Genomic DNA, 21,285 nt, shown 5'->3' on the forward strand with positions numbered 1-21,285 from the left:
CACACAGAAAAAGGAATTCTGAAGAAAAAGTCACTGAAAATCCAGAAACAAGGAAAAACTGAGCAGAGCTCAGTGGAGACTCCCTTAGCACGATGTGCAGTAGAAACTATGAGGGACTAGAGCTACTTCCAGGAAGGTTCCAGAGGGTGGTGAAAGCTGATTGGTTGTGCTCTAGAGTTTGGTCCTCATCACAAAAGGACCTGGATATGTTACTAATGTGAGTCCTTTGGCCTATCTCTTTTTATGTCTAGTGAGACATTACTTTTGTTACGTACCGGCGACTCCCATCCAGACGACGGGGAATGATTCAGGCATGTGAATCAATGAAAGATACCCTAAAACTGGATAATGGAAGTCTTGACACAAAATAACATTTTCCATATAAAGAAGAAATTGAAAGTATATCGCTGGCAAAATGTCACCAGTTTTCTTAAATCTGAGAGTACAGATTTGTGTGCAGTGCAAAAAAGGACAGCAACTCAATGTCAACAAACTGCTGAAGGGATTCTAGAATGTATTTAACAGATTAACTGCCTGTTATTGAATGAACATTCAAATTAGTTTGAATTTAAAAAGAGACAGCAGCTATTAAAGATTATATTAAAAAGACATAGATGCCTAACTCATGCAGTAAAGTATGCAACCTGGCAGCCTCACAATCTGAGAATTTTCTGCAGGCAAGAAACTACATGACTTACCAGTGACAGTTAACATTGCTCTGGTTTGCTGATGACCATTGTCACAGGTGTACTCTCCAGAGTCTTCTGGCTTTAGGTTAAGAATCTGCAAAGTGTGGACTACCCCAACATTAACAATTTCATACTTCAGACTTAGAGAGATTGGCAGTGAATCCTTCTTCCACTGCACTGGGACTCCGGGAAGGGACAGCTCACACTGTAGAAGAGCTGTGGTCTCTTCCTCAAGTTCCAGGTTCTGTAGCTCCTTGGTGAAGACAGGAAGTGGTGCTGCAATGATAAAATATAATTCTGGGGTAATATGTTAGCATAAAAAGAGTTACCCAAATAGATTTTTTATATTAAAACTTAGGTCATTGTTTCAGTAAATAGAACAACTTAGAGCAAACGTTTTTTAAATAGCAAAGAAACAAATAAGCACTTCAGTGGCAGATTCTCAGAAATGTATCACATTTGTTGATACTTTTTATTGTAGACTACAGTTTAACTTTTTTAATATACTCAATATCCTTGACAATTTCTTGTCCGATATATTTTTACACTAACTTTATACCACTCAAACTCTACTTTAGATGGAAGGAAAAGATGATGAAAATAAGGATGTTTAATGAACAGCATTGAGGTAATCCATGTGGACCGGTGAGGCTGGAGTTGGAATATGCTGAATTTAGAAAGGAGGACCACGAATGAAGAGCTAGTACCATAAACCATTTTTGTTCCACTGGCTGAGAGGCATAGTATGATTTGCGCTCTTGTTGTACTGTAGTCCGTTAGTGGGACGTTTGCCCTGTCTTAGTTCAAGCCAAAATAAGCACAATTATTATTAATGATGCTGGTCTAAATTGAGATCCTTATACTTACTGTTGTAAGTAAACTGCTAATACAATTTAGTTTCCCTGTGTTCAAATTATTTTGTTTGGTTTCTTTAGTGTACATACTCAAAACATTTAAGTGGAGGCACAGGACTTATCAATGTTTAATGTGGCTCATATATTTTGCATGTTGTCCATTTATTTACTGCCCGGAAGATGAACCTCGTGCAACATTACACTCTTACCACACATTTATTTTTGAAATTACTACATCGCTCTGCAGAGTCGCTGCAAGTCGAACTATGAAAAATCTGATAATTCATTGGACATTTTAAGCATGGCTAGCAATCGCTGTCATGCTGATCCCTGGTAATGAATTGTAATTTTGCCATACAGCTTTGTGAACATGATAGAGCCAAACGACAAAGTTACAAAGCCTATTTTATTTAGCAAAAATGCCAAAGTGGAACTTTTATTTTAAAAATAAAAAATGCCTTCCTTGCCATGGAATTTCCTCTCATGGCAAGTGGGGCTTACTTCCAGGTTTTACCCAGTGGTGGTGGGAATTGAGAAGTGGCTATATGTCCACATGTACGAGTTACTTACCTTCGGTAACGATGACTCTGGTAGAGATGATTCTAGCCGCAGATTCCTTTACGTAGAATTATCCCCAGGCGTGAGACTGGATCCGGAAACTTTTTGCCACAGCATCCCTGCTTGACGGGGGAGTGGCGGCACCACGCGACACGCCCCAGGCGTCATCCGTGTATGTGACGTCAGCGACGTCACATAAGCCCCACCCGGCGCGCCTATGTCAGTTTTCCCCGGTGAACGTTTCGGTGCCACAACGCGGAGCCATCGGACAAAACCGTGGGAGTATGGGAACAGTGTGCGAAAGAGTAGAAAAATTGGAAAAGGGGATGGTGTCGAACAACACCAAAAGAAGCAGAGTCACCACTGCAGTACCCTAAGGCAGGGAAAGAAGAAAGAACAGAGCAGAGTCCTGAGCAGCCACCCTGCCAGTATGTAGACAGTCCCCCCCCCCCCTCCCCCGGAGACAAGGAACATATGAAAAATGTCATGACAACATGTAGCAGGACTACAACCCCATCAAGAGACAAGGAAGGGGAGCCAGTACCAAGAGAAACAGAAACAACAATCCTCCAAGCAACCCCAGCACATAAGGTAACCCCCCCCTAAATAACAAGGGCAAAAGCATGGCCAGATGACCCCAACCCAGAGGTTAGCAGAGGGGCCAGGAGCCTTAGTAACAAAAGGAAAGGGAGGGAAGAGATTGAAGGAAAGCCCCTCCAATCCTGGAGCAACCAGAGCAGAGGGGCACACGGGGAAGTAAACCCATCCACCAATGAACCAAAGAGGAGGAAAGAACAGCAACAAGACGGAGCAGCCCGTCAAAGAGTGAAAAAATGCACTCACAGAGAAATAGCCACCCACCAGGAGGCAAGTGCCGAAGACCAACACATGGGTCCTCGCAGAACGGGGAGGAAGGGCGGGCCATGAAGGAATCTGTGGCTAGAATCGTCTCTACCAGATACATCATTACATCTGATAGAGACTACTAGCCGTAGACTCCTTAACGTAGAATAGATACCCCAGCAATACCCACGGGGGAGGAGGGTCTGCGAAAGGACCCCACCAGCCTGGACAGAACAGAGGGTCCCACAGGGGACCAGACCAATGGACAAAGAAAGGAACCTCGTCCCTCCCAGGCAAGAGGAACCCTTACAAGCAGAACACCACCGACCCCAAGAGGGGTGTAGGAAGAAGAAAGAAATCTGAAGAAGCCCGTACACTCACAACAGAGGAACCAAGGGCAAGGCCAGAGAGGCCGAAGCACAACCCTCCCCTACAAGGCAACAGAGCTTCCATCCATTGCCAGGACAAGGAAGACAAAAAGCCTAGAGGGCCCAAGGAAATGGGGGAAAAGAAGGCGAGCCCATCCTAGACGGAAGCCAACAGACCAGACAGAGCGGCGCCGACAGTAATAAGCCGCCAGAAGCAAGAAAAACAGCCCAGGGCCCCAGGAAGACCGGGCAGGTGACATGGTAGAGACACAGACTCATCCCAGCTCACAGGACAGGAGCAGGAAGGAGAGGAAATGCCCGGATCCACCACTACGAGTGGTCTGCGCACACGACCTAAAGAAGCAATAGCAACATACATAAACGCCATGGAGAGCAGGGGCCCGAAGGCGACCAGAACTCCCTAGCAGAGTGCAAGCTATATAACAGCTACCACTAAGTTAAGTCCCAAGACATGGGAACCCTCTTTGGAAGAAACTTCCGCAGCAGAGGAAAAAACAAAAGAGCCACAGGGAAAAAAAACCTGCGGAAGGCTTATCAAGCAGCCCAAGAGAAAACAAAAGGCCTAATCTAAGGGCCAAATCCGTGCAAACAACTCCAGCAAAAACACACAGTCAACAAAGGGGCCGTCCAGCAGCCAACAACGCCACAGTCCCAGGAGGACTCGAGTGGCCATAAAACACAATGAGGAAGAAAAAAGGGGCCCAAACAGGCCCGAACAGAGACCGGATGAGCGTTGCACACGAAAAAGGAAAAAATTGACGTAGGCACGCCGGGTGGGGTTTATGTGACCTCGCTGACGTCACGTACGCGGACGACCCCTGGGCGGAGTCGCGTGGTGCTGCCCCTCCCCCGGTGTGCAGGGATGCTGTGGGAAAAAGTTTCCTGATCCAGTCTCATGCCTGGGGATAATTCTACATGAAGGAATCTGCGGCTAGTAGTCTCTAGCAGATATTTAAATTAGGAAAGTAGACATACAGACAAACCTCCAACAGGCTTTAGTCTGTTAAGCCGTTGGAGGAGACTGACCATGTCAGACTATGGTCCACCTGTTTTTAATCAGGTGGATCCTTGCCTTGGCGTGAAGGGAACTCCTTTACCTTTACAACGGTGTTCCCTCTCCACCAGTAAATAAATTGTGCCATCAAAAAACTAGGGGTGTGGAGTGAATCCCCTTAGAATGTTTTGGCATGCAATGAGGTGAGTAATGAAATCACACTTGTCCCATGTCATGCTCAGTGGGAAAACAGGAAGAGAATGTGGTGTGATAAGTTGCATTTGCACCCAATATCAGAAGTGAAATTAAGGCATTCATACATAATCCATTGGGTAAACATCAAATGTGAACATTAGTCAGATGATCACCTTTTACTGTTAGCTCTGCTGTAGACGTATATGGTCCCACTCTGAAGGCCACAGAGCCCGAATCATCTTGTGTGACCTGCCGTAGCCTCAGGATGTGCATTCTGCCCTTTTCTACAGTGATCTCATTCATCTCATTGCTCTGCAGGGGGATATCTTGGAGACTCCATTCAATGTCACGCGCTCCCTCGTTGGACACCTCACACCTGAAAATGGCATCTTCTGAGGCAGACACTGACACGTCTTGCAGTCCAGAAACGATGGTGATATCAGGTTCTAATATGCCATGGGAAGTAAAGAAGAGGATGTTAGATTAAACCATTCAAGGAAGGTTCTGAAAATAAACAAAACTCTTGTTATTTCAAAAACAGAAAGTAACAGTTCCTTTCACTCACTGCAAACTGTTACATTTTAACCAGATTCCTCTTCCAAACGATGCAACAGATGTCGCAGAACTGAAATGTATTCCAAATTATAGTTACTAAACATCTTCAGTTCTAGCAAAGCCCCAGCATCATTTTGGAAAACTGAAGTTGATTAACCTATTCAAATGGCATTCCATCTCTACTGACACTTGAACAGCATTCTCTTCTCTACTTAAGAAGCCAGAACACACCTTCTGCCACTTTGAAGAAGAACAAAACAATTTTAAGAAATTACATATTCCTCTGAGGCATTCGTCTATACTGCATCTATACGACTTTTTCTACATGACTCTAAATACAAATCTTTTTCCATCATCCTACTAGGTAGAATTATGCTGTAAACATCAAGTAGGTGAAGGCTGTAACGTCACAGGATAGCAATGAGTGCATTTATTAATAAGTAAAAACCTGAACATACCACAAGAGATTTTTAAAGGAAAAACTTATGCAATGGCCATTGGTAGGCCACAGATTATTGGGTAAGTATTGCATACATTTTAAATAATTCATGTAGTCATTCAGAAACCCATACTTCGATAATGGAAGACCAAGTCCCTACCTAAATCATGTATTCATAGAGCTATAAATGTTCTGTCAATTTGACCAACATATTTCTAAGAGAAAATGTGTCCACCTGCCATGCATCATATCATATTTTCAGAGAACTCATAAGGACATAATTCATAAGAGAATTCTTAAATCTGGATGAACCAATTTTCACCCATTTTGGTAGGTCAAAGAATATGCTGATTTTTGAATGAATGTGTAATTTAACTCAACCAAGGTTAAGAAAAATAGGCGAAAATATGTTATTATTATGCATGTTCCATATGCAGATGTAATAAAAAGGATGCAACCTAAATGTTGCTACTATTTTTGAATTACAGAAATATCCAATATGCAAATACCAAATTTAAAGGATTAGATGAGGTTGAAGTAATTCATAGAAAGATATGATGATCAACAGGTCTACTGTTTTGTTAGTGTATGTAGGCCAATTAGGCTGAGGTCAATGTAATTCAGGTAATTTAAGCAATTAGATGTAATTGATAAAAGTATTTTTTTAACATATTTTATTGATCTTATACAAAGTGGCACCTTACATAAGCACCGCAGCAATTGGTACATAGCTCTCGTAACTCTTACACAGTGGGTTGCAGCATAATAATTGTAACGTTTTACATTGAAGTACAAGTAATAGCCCGTTTTGGGTATTGACATTTTCATACATAAAAATGATATCCTCTTCTCGCTGCTTGCCACACCACTGGGGGCCAGTGCGGCTCCCTTGTGCCTGCCTGCTGCCAACAAGCCACAGCTGCGCCTGGAGGTGCTTTAAAACCTCCTCAGTCCTCCCACAGTGCGGGAAGCGCGCTGTCATGCCCGCCCGGGCATAGCCCGGGCCAAGGGTAGGCCAGTCTGCACCGGTCAGAGCCAGGAAGAGGCTGGGCTGGGCCACATCTCTGTAATTTTTCAACTGGCAACCCTGCACTTTCCTCTTTTTCTTCACTGGATGCCCGCAACAACATAAAGGTACTGTTTTAGCACTACACCTGACTTTGTGTATAAGTGACCATTTAGCTTCACACCTTTGGCCACCGTACATGTAATTGCATTTAGCTAATTCTTTTGTGCTGAGTGTTGTTTTACAACGGGAAAGCAAAAGGGCATTGAGGAAGGCCCAACGGGTTAGGGCTGCCACAAAAAAAAGGGCAAAGAAGTGCCCTAATGCCGCAAACTCCAGTGAAGGGGGTGGAGGGGATGGGGTGCTAGATCATATTCAAATTTTACTATCAGAATGCAAAGGCCTTCTTGACTCTAACAACGCATCGACCTGGGCACATAGTATGCCTCCCCGGGGCAGCCCTGCTCACAACATCCTGTGGCTGTGTTCCATCCCTATTTAATAAAGTAAAGGGAAAGAAACCACCTGTGCCTGTCTTAAAACCTAGCCCCACGGAGATTAATAATGAGGTAATAGAGGAGCAAGAGCCAATAGACAAACTCTTAGGGGTCCTATTAGGATGGTGGGTGGCCTTTCGTCTGCCCGCCACCCTAGCAGTGCTGGGGCCGGCCGTCAGTGGTGCGGCGGTTCCACACCGGCGATTAGGATGCATGGCAGTGGATCGTCCATTCCCAGCATTGTGGAGGGCGGGGATCACAGCACCGCCCGCAACAATGCTGGGAATGCACTGTGTGCATTGTCATGCACAAGGTGACAGGCAACACGAGGTGCCAGCCACCATGTGCATGATAATGCAGGGGGGTACCATAGGTCCCCCCCATGTGCAACCCCCACTCCCCCCCACCCCCAATACCCTGGGAGCCCACAACAGGCTCCCACAAGCAAAATATGCATGCCTTTCTGTGGAGGCAACACGCTCCCATGCTAATATGGATGGCGGTGTCTAGCAAACACCGCCACCATATGTAGCCCTTTTTCCGCCCGGTCGACTGGTCGACCAGCGGAACACCAGCGGACGGTCTTTCTGTCCGCCGGGGTCCCCCCTGCCATACTAATATGGCAGGGGAAATGGGTGGCGGGCGGGGTAGGATGTAGGACGGATCGCCACTGCCATGTGGCAACTGGTGATCCGCCCTACATCCTAATAGATCCCTTAGTCTTCCACTGTAGCAACAGCTTGGCCCCCTTATAGACAACAATGATGTATTAGATAAGCACACCAACCTGGGTAGTGAGGAATAAATAAGGGGAGCTATGATAAAGCATTCACACAGGGGGGCATCCAATCCTCCAGGTTATGCCTACCATTCTAGTAAGGAAGTTGCCAACGCTAATGAAAGTATAGCCACACACACTAGTCCCACTCACAGTGAGATGCCCATGCAAAAATTGCTTTCAGGGTAGATAACTAATTTAGTAGAAGAGATTAGAGCGCTCAAGGCAGCCGTAGGTAGTCTTTCCGAATTCTTTAGTAGGGTACTTAATGATGAAAAAAGTTCTATGTCCTAAGACAATTAATCAAGTAAACAGCATGGTGGGGTTAGCCGAACCGCACCTTACATCATGCAAATCCCAGGGGGCTGAAACTGGTGCTAGTGGTAGTGGTAGTAGAGTAAACCATGGGAGTGCCAAAGGAGCCCAACAAGCATCAAAGCTTCAGGGTGGGAACATTTATAATAGAACCTCCCTCCATCCTTTTCCAACCCTGAACCACGTACAGGGCCCCCAAGCAAGTATCCATCCTCCGCAGGTAACCAACACTGACACTTCCCCTGGGTGGAAGTGGATAATTCATTTGATTAACATACCCAAGCTCCCTCCTGAGATCTGTAGCGAAGCTGAGGTAACTTTAGTCTATAAGGCAATTCACTGGATTGAGCGAGTGAGGTTCTCTGGATCCATAATATGAAGGGCCAAAAGGCACTCCACCTCGGGAACTGTTACAGACACCATTGCCTTTACACTATCACACCGTCACTTAGTAGAAAATCTGGTAGCCTTTGACCTTTGGACTCACTATCTTTTCAACACTGCAATCTGCTTTAAAAATAATCGCCCAGATAAGATGAGTGGCTTAACTCCTACGCCGTTTATCAAAGAGAGAGAGAGGACTAGGTAGCTAGTCCGTATCCCCAGGTATTATATGTTAATCAAAAAGGACTAGCCTATTGTGAAAAGTTACAGGACTCAGGACTGTATGACAAAGTGTGAACCATTAGGTTTCTTCATGAAGCCCTCACCCACCAACCTAGTCGGTGGCATGTTTCATCATCGGGCCCACCCAGTGACACCGAATGTGTCCCGGGTGTGCTGCTACGCCTGGATACAGTGGAGCAGCTATGTAGCTGAGTGTGCAGTGTGGTGACGTGAAAAGTGAGAATTAAAAAGCTATACAGTGGTCCCAGTACCTGAGGGATAATTAATCTTTAATTACTGGGCCTCCGTTAGCATTTAAAAAAGGCTAGTAGATGTAATAGGAGTATATTTTAAGACCTCCTACATCCAGGTGTGGTCTACATGTTTCAGCCAGGCCTTTATAGTAAAAATGGCTTTCCTCAGGAGCATTAAATAAGTGATTGTGAAATTTATACTTAAGTGAGTGTGCTGATTGTAAAAATGTGAAGAACTCGCTAAGGTGCTATATGTGTGAGTCCCTCTCCAAGCATAAGCTGGCGTTTTGCCGCAAATGCCCCAGGGAGAAATCCGGCAGAGGTGTTGACCGGCACTGGCGGTCAAGACCTGCATGGAACCTGTTGCTCCATCATGGACCTCCTAGGAAATGGCTTAGCTCCTAAACATCCCAATGATCCCCAATCTTCTGGGTCCCCACTCAGAGAGATTGATTGAAGCTGTCCTTTACTCCCTGCTATTAGTTCACAGGTCATTAAAACAACACACACCAGTGAGTTTACTACTCCTCTCCCCGATGGTATACCCCCCAACGTCGACCAGCTTTCCTAGTATTCCTAGGCGTATTTCAGATCAGGCGACAGGATCATTAATCCCTAGGTCCATCCAAATGCCAGGTATAAACATATTGTTACGCATTATTACAATACTATCCTGCATATACTACTTGCAACCTCCAGCTATCAAATAACATGCGGCGAGCTAAATGGCCCATGATTTTAGAGCACCCAGAAATGTTATCCTCCATAACTAATGAGATGGAAAATACAGTAAAAGCGATGACATCCCTTCTTAAAAATCAGTCGTCAAATGATTTTAAACAATTGCACAATACATTATTTTTAAAAATTAGATCGTACTTCCAAAGACCAAGCAAAGCCAGTACAAGAGAAATCAGAGCAAAGCACCACTGCTACAATACTGACTGCAGACACGCCCGTGGGGCCCGTAGCGAGGCTATGAAGTCAGGTGATGTAGCTAGAATGCGATCTGCTAGGACCACATATAAGAAGGGCACCCTTTCTGTCCAAAAAGCCTGGGTTGAGGATAGGTGGTTGGAATTAAAATGTGCTTGTGATACCAAAAACTCACAACGGTTTTGGTACTTGTTAAAATGGGGGAGTGGAGGAGTGGCACCACCCCCGGAAAATTATGTTCATCCGGATGAGTGGGTGTGGCATTTTTCCGCTCAATATGATAGTGATGAAGTAGAGGATTGTGGATCTGTATTGATACACTTCTACCCTAATGATAAGGTATTTGATGAGGCAGATGTTAGTGCTGCCCTTAATTCACTCACATGAGGTCCAGAACCAGCGCTAGACTGTGTTCCTACTGATATGTTCTTGCATGGACCCAATATATACTTCTATTAGCTAATGCTATTGCCCATGGCGCTCCCATCCCGGATACCTGGCGGAGGGAAGAGATAATCCAATATACAAAAAAAGGAGATAATTTGATGCCTGGCAACTACAGGCCCATAAGCCTCATGGATTCCATACAAAAAGTGGTGGCTCGGCTTATCCTGGCCAAGATTCATGTATTGATGGACCAAAATTCCATCATTAGCCACCTTCAGGTAGGCTTTCGGACACACATAAGCACAATCGATCAGGTCTTTTGCTTTGTTACATTATACTGGAGAACAGTAGCCCTCGGCAAGGACTGCATGTATGCTGCCTTTGTTGATTTGAAATCAGCCTTTGACCTGGCCCCACAGCTTAAACTATGGGAGGTACAACTCGTGCTACGGTGAACCCGGACGCCCCTCTGTGCCTGCTTGGCTTCGTAAAATTCTGCCCGGATGTCGCTCGACGTCGGATTGCAATGTTGCTGGTCCTGGCCAGGCATAGGGTGGCAATGGGTTGGGCCGCAGGCCCGCTCCGAGGGTTGCAAGTTGTTTGGAGAATGCTTCCCGATGTCAGACTCTGTTGTCAGAGTTCTGGGACTTACTGCCTGCCAAGTCCTAACCAGTCGATATTTGGGGCCCCCTGATCAGCGTGTAGGTGCCACGATTCCATGTCACTCACAAGGCTTTACCTACAGAATATATCTCACCCAAATCTTAGGCTTTATTGGGATGCTATAACAAAGCCCTTGGACTGGAAACTGTATTTCCAATTTAGATAAGGAACCTTATCTTTAAAGTGCTTCACATCCAAATGGTCCACCACAAAGAATAACAAATGCATAACATGTGCAGACCAGGCAGAAACTCTGTCACACGTACTGTTTGTCTGCCCTGCAATCACAGGCCCGCGCAAAGCATGGCTGGTGCAAATTTGCAGGAATATGGGTACAAGATCCTGTAGAACAGCTCTCCATATTCTCTGTAAAGATCCATCACTCAGGTACGCTATTCCAATTGCAAAATTCCTAAGGTGGATGTGGGATATTCGTGCGCAGCAAATTACGCTTGAAAACTGAAATAGGAACGCCTTCTCATTCATCTATCTGAGCTTGGCCTAATGTGAAGAGTGGGCTCTAATTTACTCTTATATGCCTTTTTTGTGACCAATTGAGATCTTCTTTAAATGTTGTGCTTTTATGTCCATTCTCCCATGAACTAATGTCTTGGTATTATATTGGGAATTTTGATGATTGCCTTGCTATTTTGCACAAAAATTATTATCCAAGTTTTATATTTATACTGTTTTAACTTTTTATCTGTAATGCTTTTATGACATGTACTGTCGAATAAAGCATCTTTTGATTGATTGATCTCCTTTATTTTTGTCACATTGCTTATGTTGCGTCATATTTATCTATTTTGACTTTTCCAGTCTTCAAGATGTTTGGCCACTCAATTTTCCTCCTTGAGTACAAAAAAATAAAACAATAACCAAATGGTGAGGGAAGACCTCATCTTGCACTAAGTGTGCTAAGAAACAAAAACCTCACAATATACATATATTCTGCTCAGCGGTTGTTTTCAGAAAGCCATTACCTTAAAGTCAAACCACCTGTTTCATTAACTTAAAAAGTACATAGAATTAAGACTAATATGCTGTGAATATTTTAGGGCTTCAATAGTTATTGTTTAGGAAAAGTGCAATGTTTACGATAATCTTTAATATTAAGAAGATCTCACAGGAGTTTCTTAAATGAAACAGGGAGTTCATGTTCTGTTGTAATCCTCATTTTGAATATGAACTGTGGTGTTGTTTAATGCATAATCTTTGTTTTGTGACATACTGTGCTCTAAGCCCTATTGCTGGGAAAAGTTAAACACTTTCATTGGCACTGAAGAAATACATAAAGATGTGCAGTTGGATATTTGTTACATGGCCATATTTCCCCACCACACATTCGCCTTGCCTACTAAATGATCTCCCCTTGACAACAGGTTTTCTTAATCAAATCTTCTTTCTCAGTGTTGGGACTCTAAGATATTATAAAATGAGAATTACTGTAAATGAGTCAATGTAGATAGGCACAATCAGATTTATTATATAAATTATAGAATAGCAATAAGAGCATTTTTGCACAGGAGTATTATGAAGTAGGCCGCAGATTTTTTTTTTTATTATGTAATCTTTAAAGCGCAATTGTGAACTTGGTGCTCTATATGCATTCAGAGGTGTAGTCAGAGCAATGCCACAAGCTAACAGGTGCACAACCATGTTTTCAGAGATTTCCTGAAATCAAGTAAATCTTGTACGGAACGTAGAGAAGGGGGTAGGCTGTTCCATGATGTTTGGACAAAATATTGAGTTGTAAATATCAGAAAATAGAAATATCAGAAATAAAGCAAAGACAACAAAAATATAGTGATCCAAGTATATAATTGTCAAGAATATTGTTTCTTTTAGGTAAATAATATCATTCTTAAGAATATCATTGTTGTTAATATAGTTTTTAATACTATTATTTTAATGTGTTTTAGTTCATATTTTAATGTATGTGTTACTATTGTTTGCAATATTGTTATTCATGTTTTAAAATATAGTTTGTAATTTTCAGTGATTTGAATTTTGTATTCAATAGTTAATAGTGATTTAGAGTGTTACAACAGGTTGTTGGTTTTAAGGTGGAAGGGTGGGGAGCCAAGTAATATTGAATTATTAATTAATAGTTGTCATTTAAATATGTGATTTATATTATTGACACAAGTTATGTACTGATTTATTTTAGTAATATTTTAGGTGGGCGTTGCTAGGTTTGTAGTGGTATAGGGTGGAAAGTTAATTAAGTAATAATTAACAGTTAATAATTCATTATATTTAAGTAGTTCATGGATTATTAATTATGTAAATTGTGTAATACTTATATTTTTTTAGATATAGTTTAGGTGTTGGTTGCCAGGTTTGTAGGGGGTATAAGGTGAGGATTTAAGTAATAATGAATTCTCAATAAATTATTAATTGTTCAATATTTAATTGATTATTAATTATGTAGATTATCTAATACTTATATACTTTAGTTATGTTTTAGTTACAAGTTCCTGGGTTTGTAGGGGTATAGGGAGGGAAGTTAATTAATTAATAATTTATTAATTACTAAACCGTAATTATTTAATTTATTATCATTATGTAATTTGAGCTATTACTAGTTATTTTAGTTTTATATTAGGTGTGAGCTGCTGGGTTTACAGGCGCATAGGTAGGGAAGTTAATTTGGTAATAATTAACAACAATTATATTTAGTAATAATTGATGATTTAATTATAATTTATGTAATTTGTTTAATTGTTTATTGTTTATTAAAAAATATATGTTTAGTGGTGATTATTAATGCTTATATCAACAGTTACATATTTTTCTAAATTAATAGGGATTTTCAAATATGTAAAGTGTTTTAAGTGAAATACTTTCCCTAATTTTGCTTTGACTGAAGTGGGAATAGTGAATGCAGTCCCTCCAAAGCACAACATTTTCCGGTTGTTGCACAGACTGGAGTGGGAATAGTAAATCTTGCCCCTCTGAAGTCCAACGCTTTCACTACTGTTGCACGGACTGGAATGGGAATAGTAAATCTAAACTCTCCAAAGTCCAACACTTTCCATATTATTGGGATGTTTGGAGTGAAAATGGTAAACACTTTTGAAGTAAAACACTTTCCCTACTGTAGTGCGGTTTTGAGTAGTAATTGTACATTTAACCCCTTCAAAGTCCACCAATTTCCCTACTGTTGCACTGTTTGGAGTAGGAATAGTACATTTACCGTCTTCAAAGTCCAACACTTTCCCTATCTTTGGAGTGACTGGAGTAGAAACAGTGAAGTAACCCCTCCAAAGTTTAATGTTTACCCTACTGATGCTTAGGATGGAATGGGAAGAATAAATGTAACCTCTCCAAAGTCGAACACTTTCCCTAATTGTGCAGACTGAAGTAAGAAAAATAAATCAATCCCCTCTAAAGTGCAACATTTTCCCTACTGTTGCATCGACTGGAGTAGAAATAGTTAATATGATCCCTCTGAAGTCTAACACTTTCCCTACTGTTGTGCTGTTAGGAGTGGAAATTGTAGATTTAAGCCTGTCGGGATTTATAAACTTTCCCTTCTGTTGCATAAACTGGAATCAGAACAGTATATCCTATGTTCCCAGACTCCAATACTTTTTCTAACATATTTTTATTTGTTTACTTTGTTTGTTGATATTTTTTAATACTCTTTTATTTTTAAGATTGGTATGTGTTGTAATCTTCCCTTTTCCCCCATTACTTCCCTCTCTGTTGTTTTCTTCTTCTCTTTCCCAACATTATGTTTTTTTATAATTGTGTGTTTTTGCTTTTAAACATTCTATATTTATTTTATTTGGTAATTTATTTAATAATTTGTAATTGAATCTGTAATATTTTTTTAAGTTTTAATTAAATATGTAAATATAACAAAGAGATATATACATCCCTTTCATTGTAGTAAATTAAAAAATATATAAAATATAAAATTTTAAGATTTGTGCTACACTACATACATATATAAACACAAATATGTGTGTATTTATGTAATTCAATGTTTATATAGTATTAAGTATGTGGAATTGGATATATAGCTATATTTAAAAAATGATATTTTTGTATGATTTTGGACAATATTAGTGTTAAATGATATTTTATTTCCAATAATTGTGCACTTACCATTATAAGTAGAGTGAGACGATATTTTAGTGAACAATATTTTTGACACGATATTTGTGTCATACAATATTATTTACCGTGATATTGTGTCAGTGATGTGTGTTTCACAAATAGGAAAGTTGGAGAATGAAAAAGTGCACACACAAACTTGCACAATTTGGAACTTGGGTACAATGAGCAAGTTAACATCTGTTAAGCACAAAGTTTGCAAGGGAAAATAACAGTTGCATTTTTGCTGTAAGAAAAGAGGACAAGAATGATGAAGGACTTTACGGTTAATGCAAAGAGATATAAACATGACTCTTTTTCACAATGGAAGCCAATTTAGGTGATCAAATTTAACAGGTGCCTACGAATAGTATGGAAGAGAAAGAGCTAACTTAGCAGAGACTGCTTGTATGCAATAAAGATGCTTCATAATACATCAAGTGCCCCCATGAATAACAAATTACAATTGTCCAGTTTGCTAAGAATAGCTGACTGTACCGCAAGAGGATGAAACTGATTGTGAAGAAAAAGAGGAATCTTACAGAGTGTACTCAATGAGGAAAAACAGGTGGAGGATAACTTGACAGATTTGAAGACCTATTTGGAACACTGAGAGGCTGATAGGGCTGAAATAGCTATCCTACCAAGTGAAAGCTAAATTTTAGGTACCCAACTATCTAAATATCTCGAGACTTTCTATGAAGCCAAACATACCTTTCACATTCAGTATTGCAGAGGTCATCCGGTTGCGTGCAGTGCAGACATATTCTCCAGTATCAACAAGTTCCAAGCTGTGAATGACCAGTTCATGGACAGTGCCTTCTTTTCTCATTTCATATTTCGCACTGGGATGAAGGACCACACCTTCTTTAGTCCACACCACTGACTCAATGACTGCAGATAGCTCACAACACAACTTGGCTGTTTCTCTCTCTTCTGCTTCTGTATTTTGCAGCTCCTTCATAAACCAGAGAGCTGTGGAGTCAAGAAAACACATTCAGGGTATTCCATAACCACAGATAGGTGAGGTATCCTAAAATCTCAGTTTTCAGTTGGGAAAATATAAGCAAGGATGCATGCTTCACTACATACTTGTTTATAATTTACAACTGTGGGAATTCTTTTCAAAAGATCACTCAGTGGCAGGCAAAAACAATGACTTAGGACCAGTGTAAAATAATCAGATAACAGAAATCCACTCCTCCTTCAAAAACACCTTCAAAAGAACGTCTTCATTCTCATTGAGTCCGTGAAAATGACATTTTCTAATGTCAATAAAGTCTGTGCATGGTGCAGGCATCATGTGTTTCCCACCTCTTCAGCCTAACATTTGCCACTATTACTGTCAGGTGTGAAGCATTTTATACTTTGTTTGTACCATACAAGGAGATTTGTAACATTTGGAAATGCATTTTTTTCACATTAAAAGTGAATTGCGCTTTAGGAAGGAGGTGTCTTTAAAGGATGGGTAAAAGAGTTTTAGGAAATATTCCCTGTTTCAACAAGAAGCAACAAATACATGACCTGGTGACACTGCAAGTCCTATGGGATGGACCGGAAAACTGCCTTGACTCTCACTCTGGGTCTTGTCTCATAATGGGATTTTGGAATATATAAAATAGATATAAAACACGCAGCCCTCCAACATATATTGATTTAGTACTCGTGCCATATGATTCATATGTCATACCACAACATGTGATGACCGTGTCACCTCCAAAATGTGATTGACACATTACCTTCTGATATGTAATATAAAACCTGTTCCAAGCGTATCAATTTACACTATCACCTAATATAAAACAAATGTACCATCTTCTAAAATCAAATTGTATACTGTTTGGAACTGCACCACTGACATTCTATTGCCAAGCTTACAACGTCTGCTTAAGATTCTGACATCATTACAACACAATTTCCTACTATATAATTGAATCATTATGTCCTAACATATAAGTAATAAGCCATCATTAAATTCCCATATATTATCTCTTAATATATTAGCAATACACCAACTCCAAACAGACCCGTACTTCCTAGCACATAATTAATACATGTCCATCACACAAATAGTTATTGTTACACCGTTTTCTCACAAAATATATTGGCCCTTTATGGCCTAACATATAATTTAACTCAAAACCCTCCATGCACATATAATGGACGCATTATTTCACACGCAAAACTGATGCACTATCCCTTAACATCTACTTAAGAGGCAAGTATGCGGTTCGCCAAAAAGGTGTTGCAAAAAATGCTTGCAAATTATGCACCAACGTTTAGTCACTTATGTCCAAATAGGCTGTATGGCAAAATGTCCATTTCCATGGGGTTGAAAAACGGACAGCCTAATCAATATTAATTAGAATTCTTGATATTTACTGCCCCCTGTGATTGTCTACAAACATAAGGACAGTGGCCTACAAAAACGTGTTCACCAAGAGGGTGTGTACAAAATTCAGAATCCCAAGAGAACCACTATTCTTTACAAACCACTTCCAACCTCCGTTGTGGTGTAGCTATCTGTTCAAAGGTTTGTAATTAATTGTGCAGTTGATACATAACATTGCAACTCACAATTAGGAGGGGAGGCCCTTTATATGCCCCTTTCTAATTGCTATTGGGATTGGATCGCAAAAGCATTTTACGTGCCGGAAAAGCTATTGTGACTCGAAAAATTGGTTTAGAAAATTGAAAAAGCCCTTTTGCCATCCCAAATCCTGTGTTTTTGTGAACAGCGGGGTTGTGACTGTAAAAGGGCTTTGTACATTTGGCACCAGTCTCTTAATACTGGATCAATACACTACCCTTTAATATATTATTGTGTTTCACTTTTTGGAGGCTGCAGTCATTTTGCATCGCAGGAGCTCAACATTTTCTCAGCAAGCAATTTTGAAGGCCACATACACAGTCTTATTCAAAAGGACAATGTTGGAAGGATGAGCATGTAGATTGCAGTCCACTTCCTGTAACCATCAGTAAAAATGCTGAGTTTTGAGGTTTTCAGGAAAATAGCTGCCACCGTCTATGGTCCGTGCGAGGGTTTACTTGAATAGAAGCAATGCAAACCTATCTCCGATGTGCAGACTGAAGTGGGATGGTGTGATCAACTATTTAAAGAACAGGTCACAACTAAGACATTGCAGGGACACAGTGTCAGCAACTTGCACAGGAGCTGATCTGAACAGAATAGAAAAACAGCCTTACATTTCTCCTGGTAAAGTGAAATGAGAGGATACTCTGCAAACCCCTAGGGCCACGTACTGTATTCCAAACTCATCTTGAGCCAAAAGTAAAAGTCTGGTAGCAGACTGAGGTTGGTACCGGACGACTTCCTTTCCCATGAACCCTCCAGTCATAGTAGTGTGTGCTAGGTAGCTTTCTGCATTCAATTGGTATTATTTTGCTGTGAGCAATAACTAAAGTTATTTTTCTTTGTAAATGAAATTACTGGCTGGGTAGTGAAATACTTATTAAATGCATGATTGTCCTACCTCACACCACCGCCCTGAGTAAGCCATGGACCACTCAGTCTACCTACTCCAATGGTGTACTGATCAAGAGGTGAAATTGGTGTCCAGGGTTGGATCCAATAGTAAGATGAAGCCCAAGACACCAGAGAATAGACAGCTCCACTTTGGACAATCTGAGTCCAGTAACTTCTGATCGTTGTGGGGCTCCTGAAAAAGCTCCCCCAGAGCTGCCTTTTGGATGAGCAGGACATGTAATATGTACTAACTGTGATCGCAACTGCAGAATGAAATGGAGCATAGTCAACAAAGTACAAAATGGAAATTAAAATAATTAAGAAAAAATATAAACATACACATGCCGCTAAGAAGAATAAATATTTAAAAACTTTAGATACAAAACCAAAATGTTCACTCTAGGAGGCTTTAAGAATTGTTAGTTGGGGCCATTTAAAATTTACAGAAACGCTATTCTTAGGGTTTGATTCGGAGTTCATCTAAATCATGTTGTGAGTGACCACAACTGGGATGTTGGTGCTTTTTGCACTAAAATCGCCATAGTACAGTAAATATTGTGTACTATTGCCCTGTTAAATTCTGGCACTTTTGACCTGCCAACATTTAATGAAGGATGATATACCTAATGCATTCAGCGATTACTGGGTGCTTTAAATAACACTAAACTCGTAATCCCAATGCTTGAGCAAACAATTTTTTTTTCAGAAAACACCGACTCACTCATAATCATTATTCAGGGTGGATTACTGCTTTATGATTTTGTTTTTTATAAAAATGATACATGATATAAATGAAAAGTATTGGAATTCCTTAATGTGGCTATGCGAGAATAAGTGTGAAGCTTACCATTTACTGAGAGTCTGGCAGTGCTCTGCTGGTCCCCTGTGTCGCAGGTGTACTCTGCTGCATCATCCGGTTCTGTATTGTGGATCACCAGCTCTGTCACTGCCCCTTCCTGCTTCATCTCATATTTGGCACAAGGGAAGAGTACCACTGAGCCTTTACGCCACTCCACAGGGGCCCCTGGCTTTGAAAGCTCACAACGTAGTGCCACGTCTACACCGTCATCCACTTCTTTGTTATGAAGCTCCTTCTTAAAAGTAATGGGAAGGGCTTTGGGAGGGGAATAGGTATAGAAACAGAGAGAGACAATGAAAACAGAGAAAGATAAAATCATAGGAACTAAAAAAATGTCTAAAGTCTTAATAAAAATCACAAAAATTGAAAGGTTCATTGAAGCAGCAAATAAAAACAAAATGCTAGGCAAAGCACCCATTGAGAAGTAGAAAGGAAATGGTCTCCATGAGAATCTATGCCTTAAACGAACATTTGTAGATTGTTATCAAACTAAGAACCTGATTTAGAGTTCAGCAGACAGATTACTCAGTCACAAATGTGACGAATCTCCCATCCGCTGTATTGTGGGTCCATTATATCCACTGGCACTTCATCATGTTTGCGATGGAGTACCCCATCTGCTGACCCCTACATTAGGTCCGTAGTTGCGTCTCTACAGCAGTGGATAATACAACGAGGCCCTGATTCTGAGTCTGAGATTAAACCCCTTACACAAACTCATGTTTGCACAGAAAACTGAATTATACATTGGATAGCGAACATCACACACCCCCAACACCAACCCATATTCCCCAGGTATATTTCAGCAGGTCAAACCTCGTGAAATTTATTGGGGCAAAAAGCCCAGTAAATTACCGGACAAACGGAATGTAAAGTCAATCACACTAGTCCCATGAGTAATTCCCCATTTCCAGTGAAAATTTTAGATATTAGCAGACCCCGACAAGTACTTCACACCCATCTGAGACACTTATAATTGAGGCCTATGACTTGTAAGGTGAAGATTCAGAAGTGTACAAAAGTAGAGGTAAACAAATTAGACTTACTTGCAGCAGGAATGCTGGAGGGGAATGTGTAACAACATTAGAAAGGATATGGAATAGATAAATGTCAGAACAAAATCATGACATCTTATGAGGAATATGGCATGAATGACCTACATGCACATGTTAACACTGGAGGTAGTTCTTAAACTGCATATTATGGCATTTGTGCCCTCTTTCGCACTAACACCAATTTAAACTGTAAGAAAATTGTGTTTGCTTATAGTTTACTTTCACCGTTCTCACTGAGTTGCGGTAACTATGGGAACAAAATAAGAAGCATGTGGAACTAGCATGCACAAAGGAGGTACAACTATAATTTGAGTGCAGTACTTCCAATTGCGTACCAATTTTGAGACCACACTCTAAATGATCCACCAGGTAGTGTTGCAGCAGGCAAGAGAAGGAGCAAACTACAGAAGCACTTTTCACTTCATTACTGGGGCTGAGCGGCTTAACTTTCCATTAAGATTTTTTGAAAAGAAGAATCAAGTAAATATAAAATACTTGCACCATTATCAATCTTCAATTTTCAGTAAGGATTCAATATTATCCTCATGCTTGATTTGTAGACAAAGTAAGGGCCGCTGCAGCTTGTGCCACCGATTGCTTCTGCCACAACTGCATTGACAGTACCAACATAACGTCTAGCTAACACACTCCTACAGGTGTGACATTTGAGACTATTCCAGGCCTGCAAAGTTATAAGAATGGCTTGGGTAGCCGGTATTTGTCATTTTAATGTATAGTAAATGAATAAACAACTGCTGTTGTCCTCATCTCTAAATTAGATAGTGTCATCGTGTAGCAGACTGTCAGAAGTGTGGGTGCTGA

At 40.8% G+C, this 21,285-nt stretch overlaps 1 protein-coding gene across 1 annotated transcript in view; it reads right to left on the reverse strand.

The window, feature by feature from the left end:
- OBSCN (obscurin, cytoskeletal calmodulin and titin-interacting RhoGEF) overlaps window positions 1-21,285 on the reverse strand; it is a 1,012,031-nt gene that overhangs the window by 479,259 nt on the left and 511,487 nt on the right. The window contains exons 59-62 of the mRNA XM_086941076.1: window positions 19,397-19,663; window positions 15,777-16,037; window positions 4,696-4,968; window positions 699-965 (exon numbers count right to left, since the gene is read on the reverse strand). Of these exons, the coding sequence (XP_086797202.1) occupies window positions 699-965; window positions 4,696-4,968; window positions 15,777-16,037; window positions 19,397-19,663 (1,068 nt within the window). The remainder of the gene's footprint in view (window positions 1-698; window positions 966-4,695; window positions 4,969-15,776; window positions 16,038-19,396; window positions 19,664-21,285) is intronic.

This window comes from Lissotriton vulgaris, chromosome 10, assembly GCF_964263255.1.
Source record: "Lissotriton vulgaris chromosome 10, aLisVul1.2, whole genome shotgun sequence".
Classification (NCBI taxonomy): domain Eukaryota; kingdom Metazoa; phylum Chordata; class Amphibia; order Caudata; family Salamandridae; genus Lissotriton; species Lissotriton vulgaris.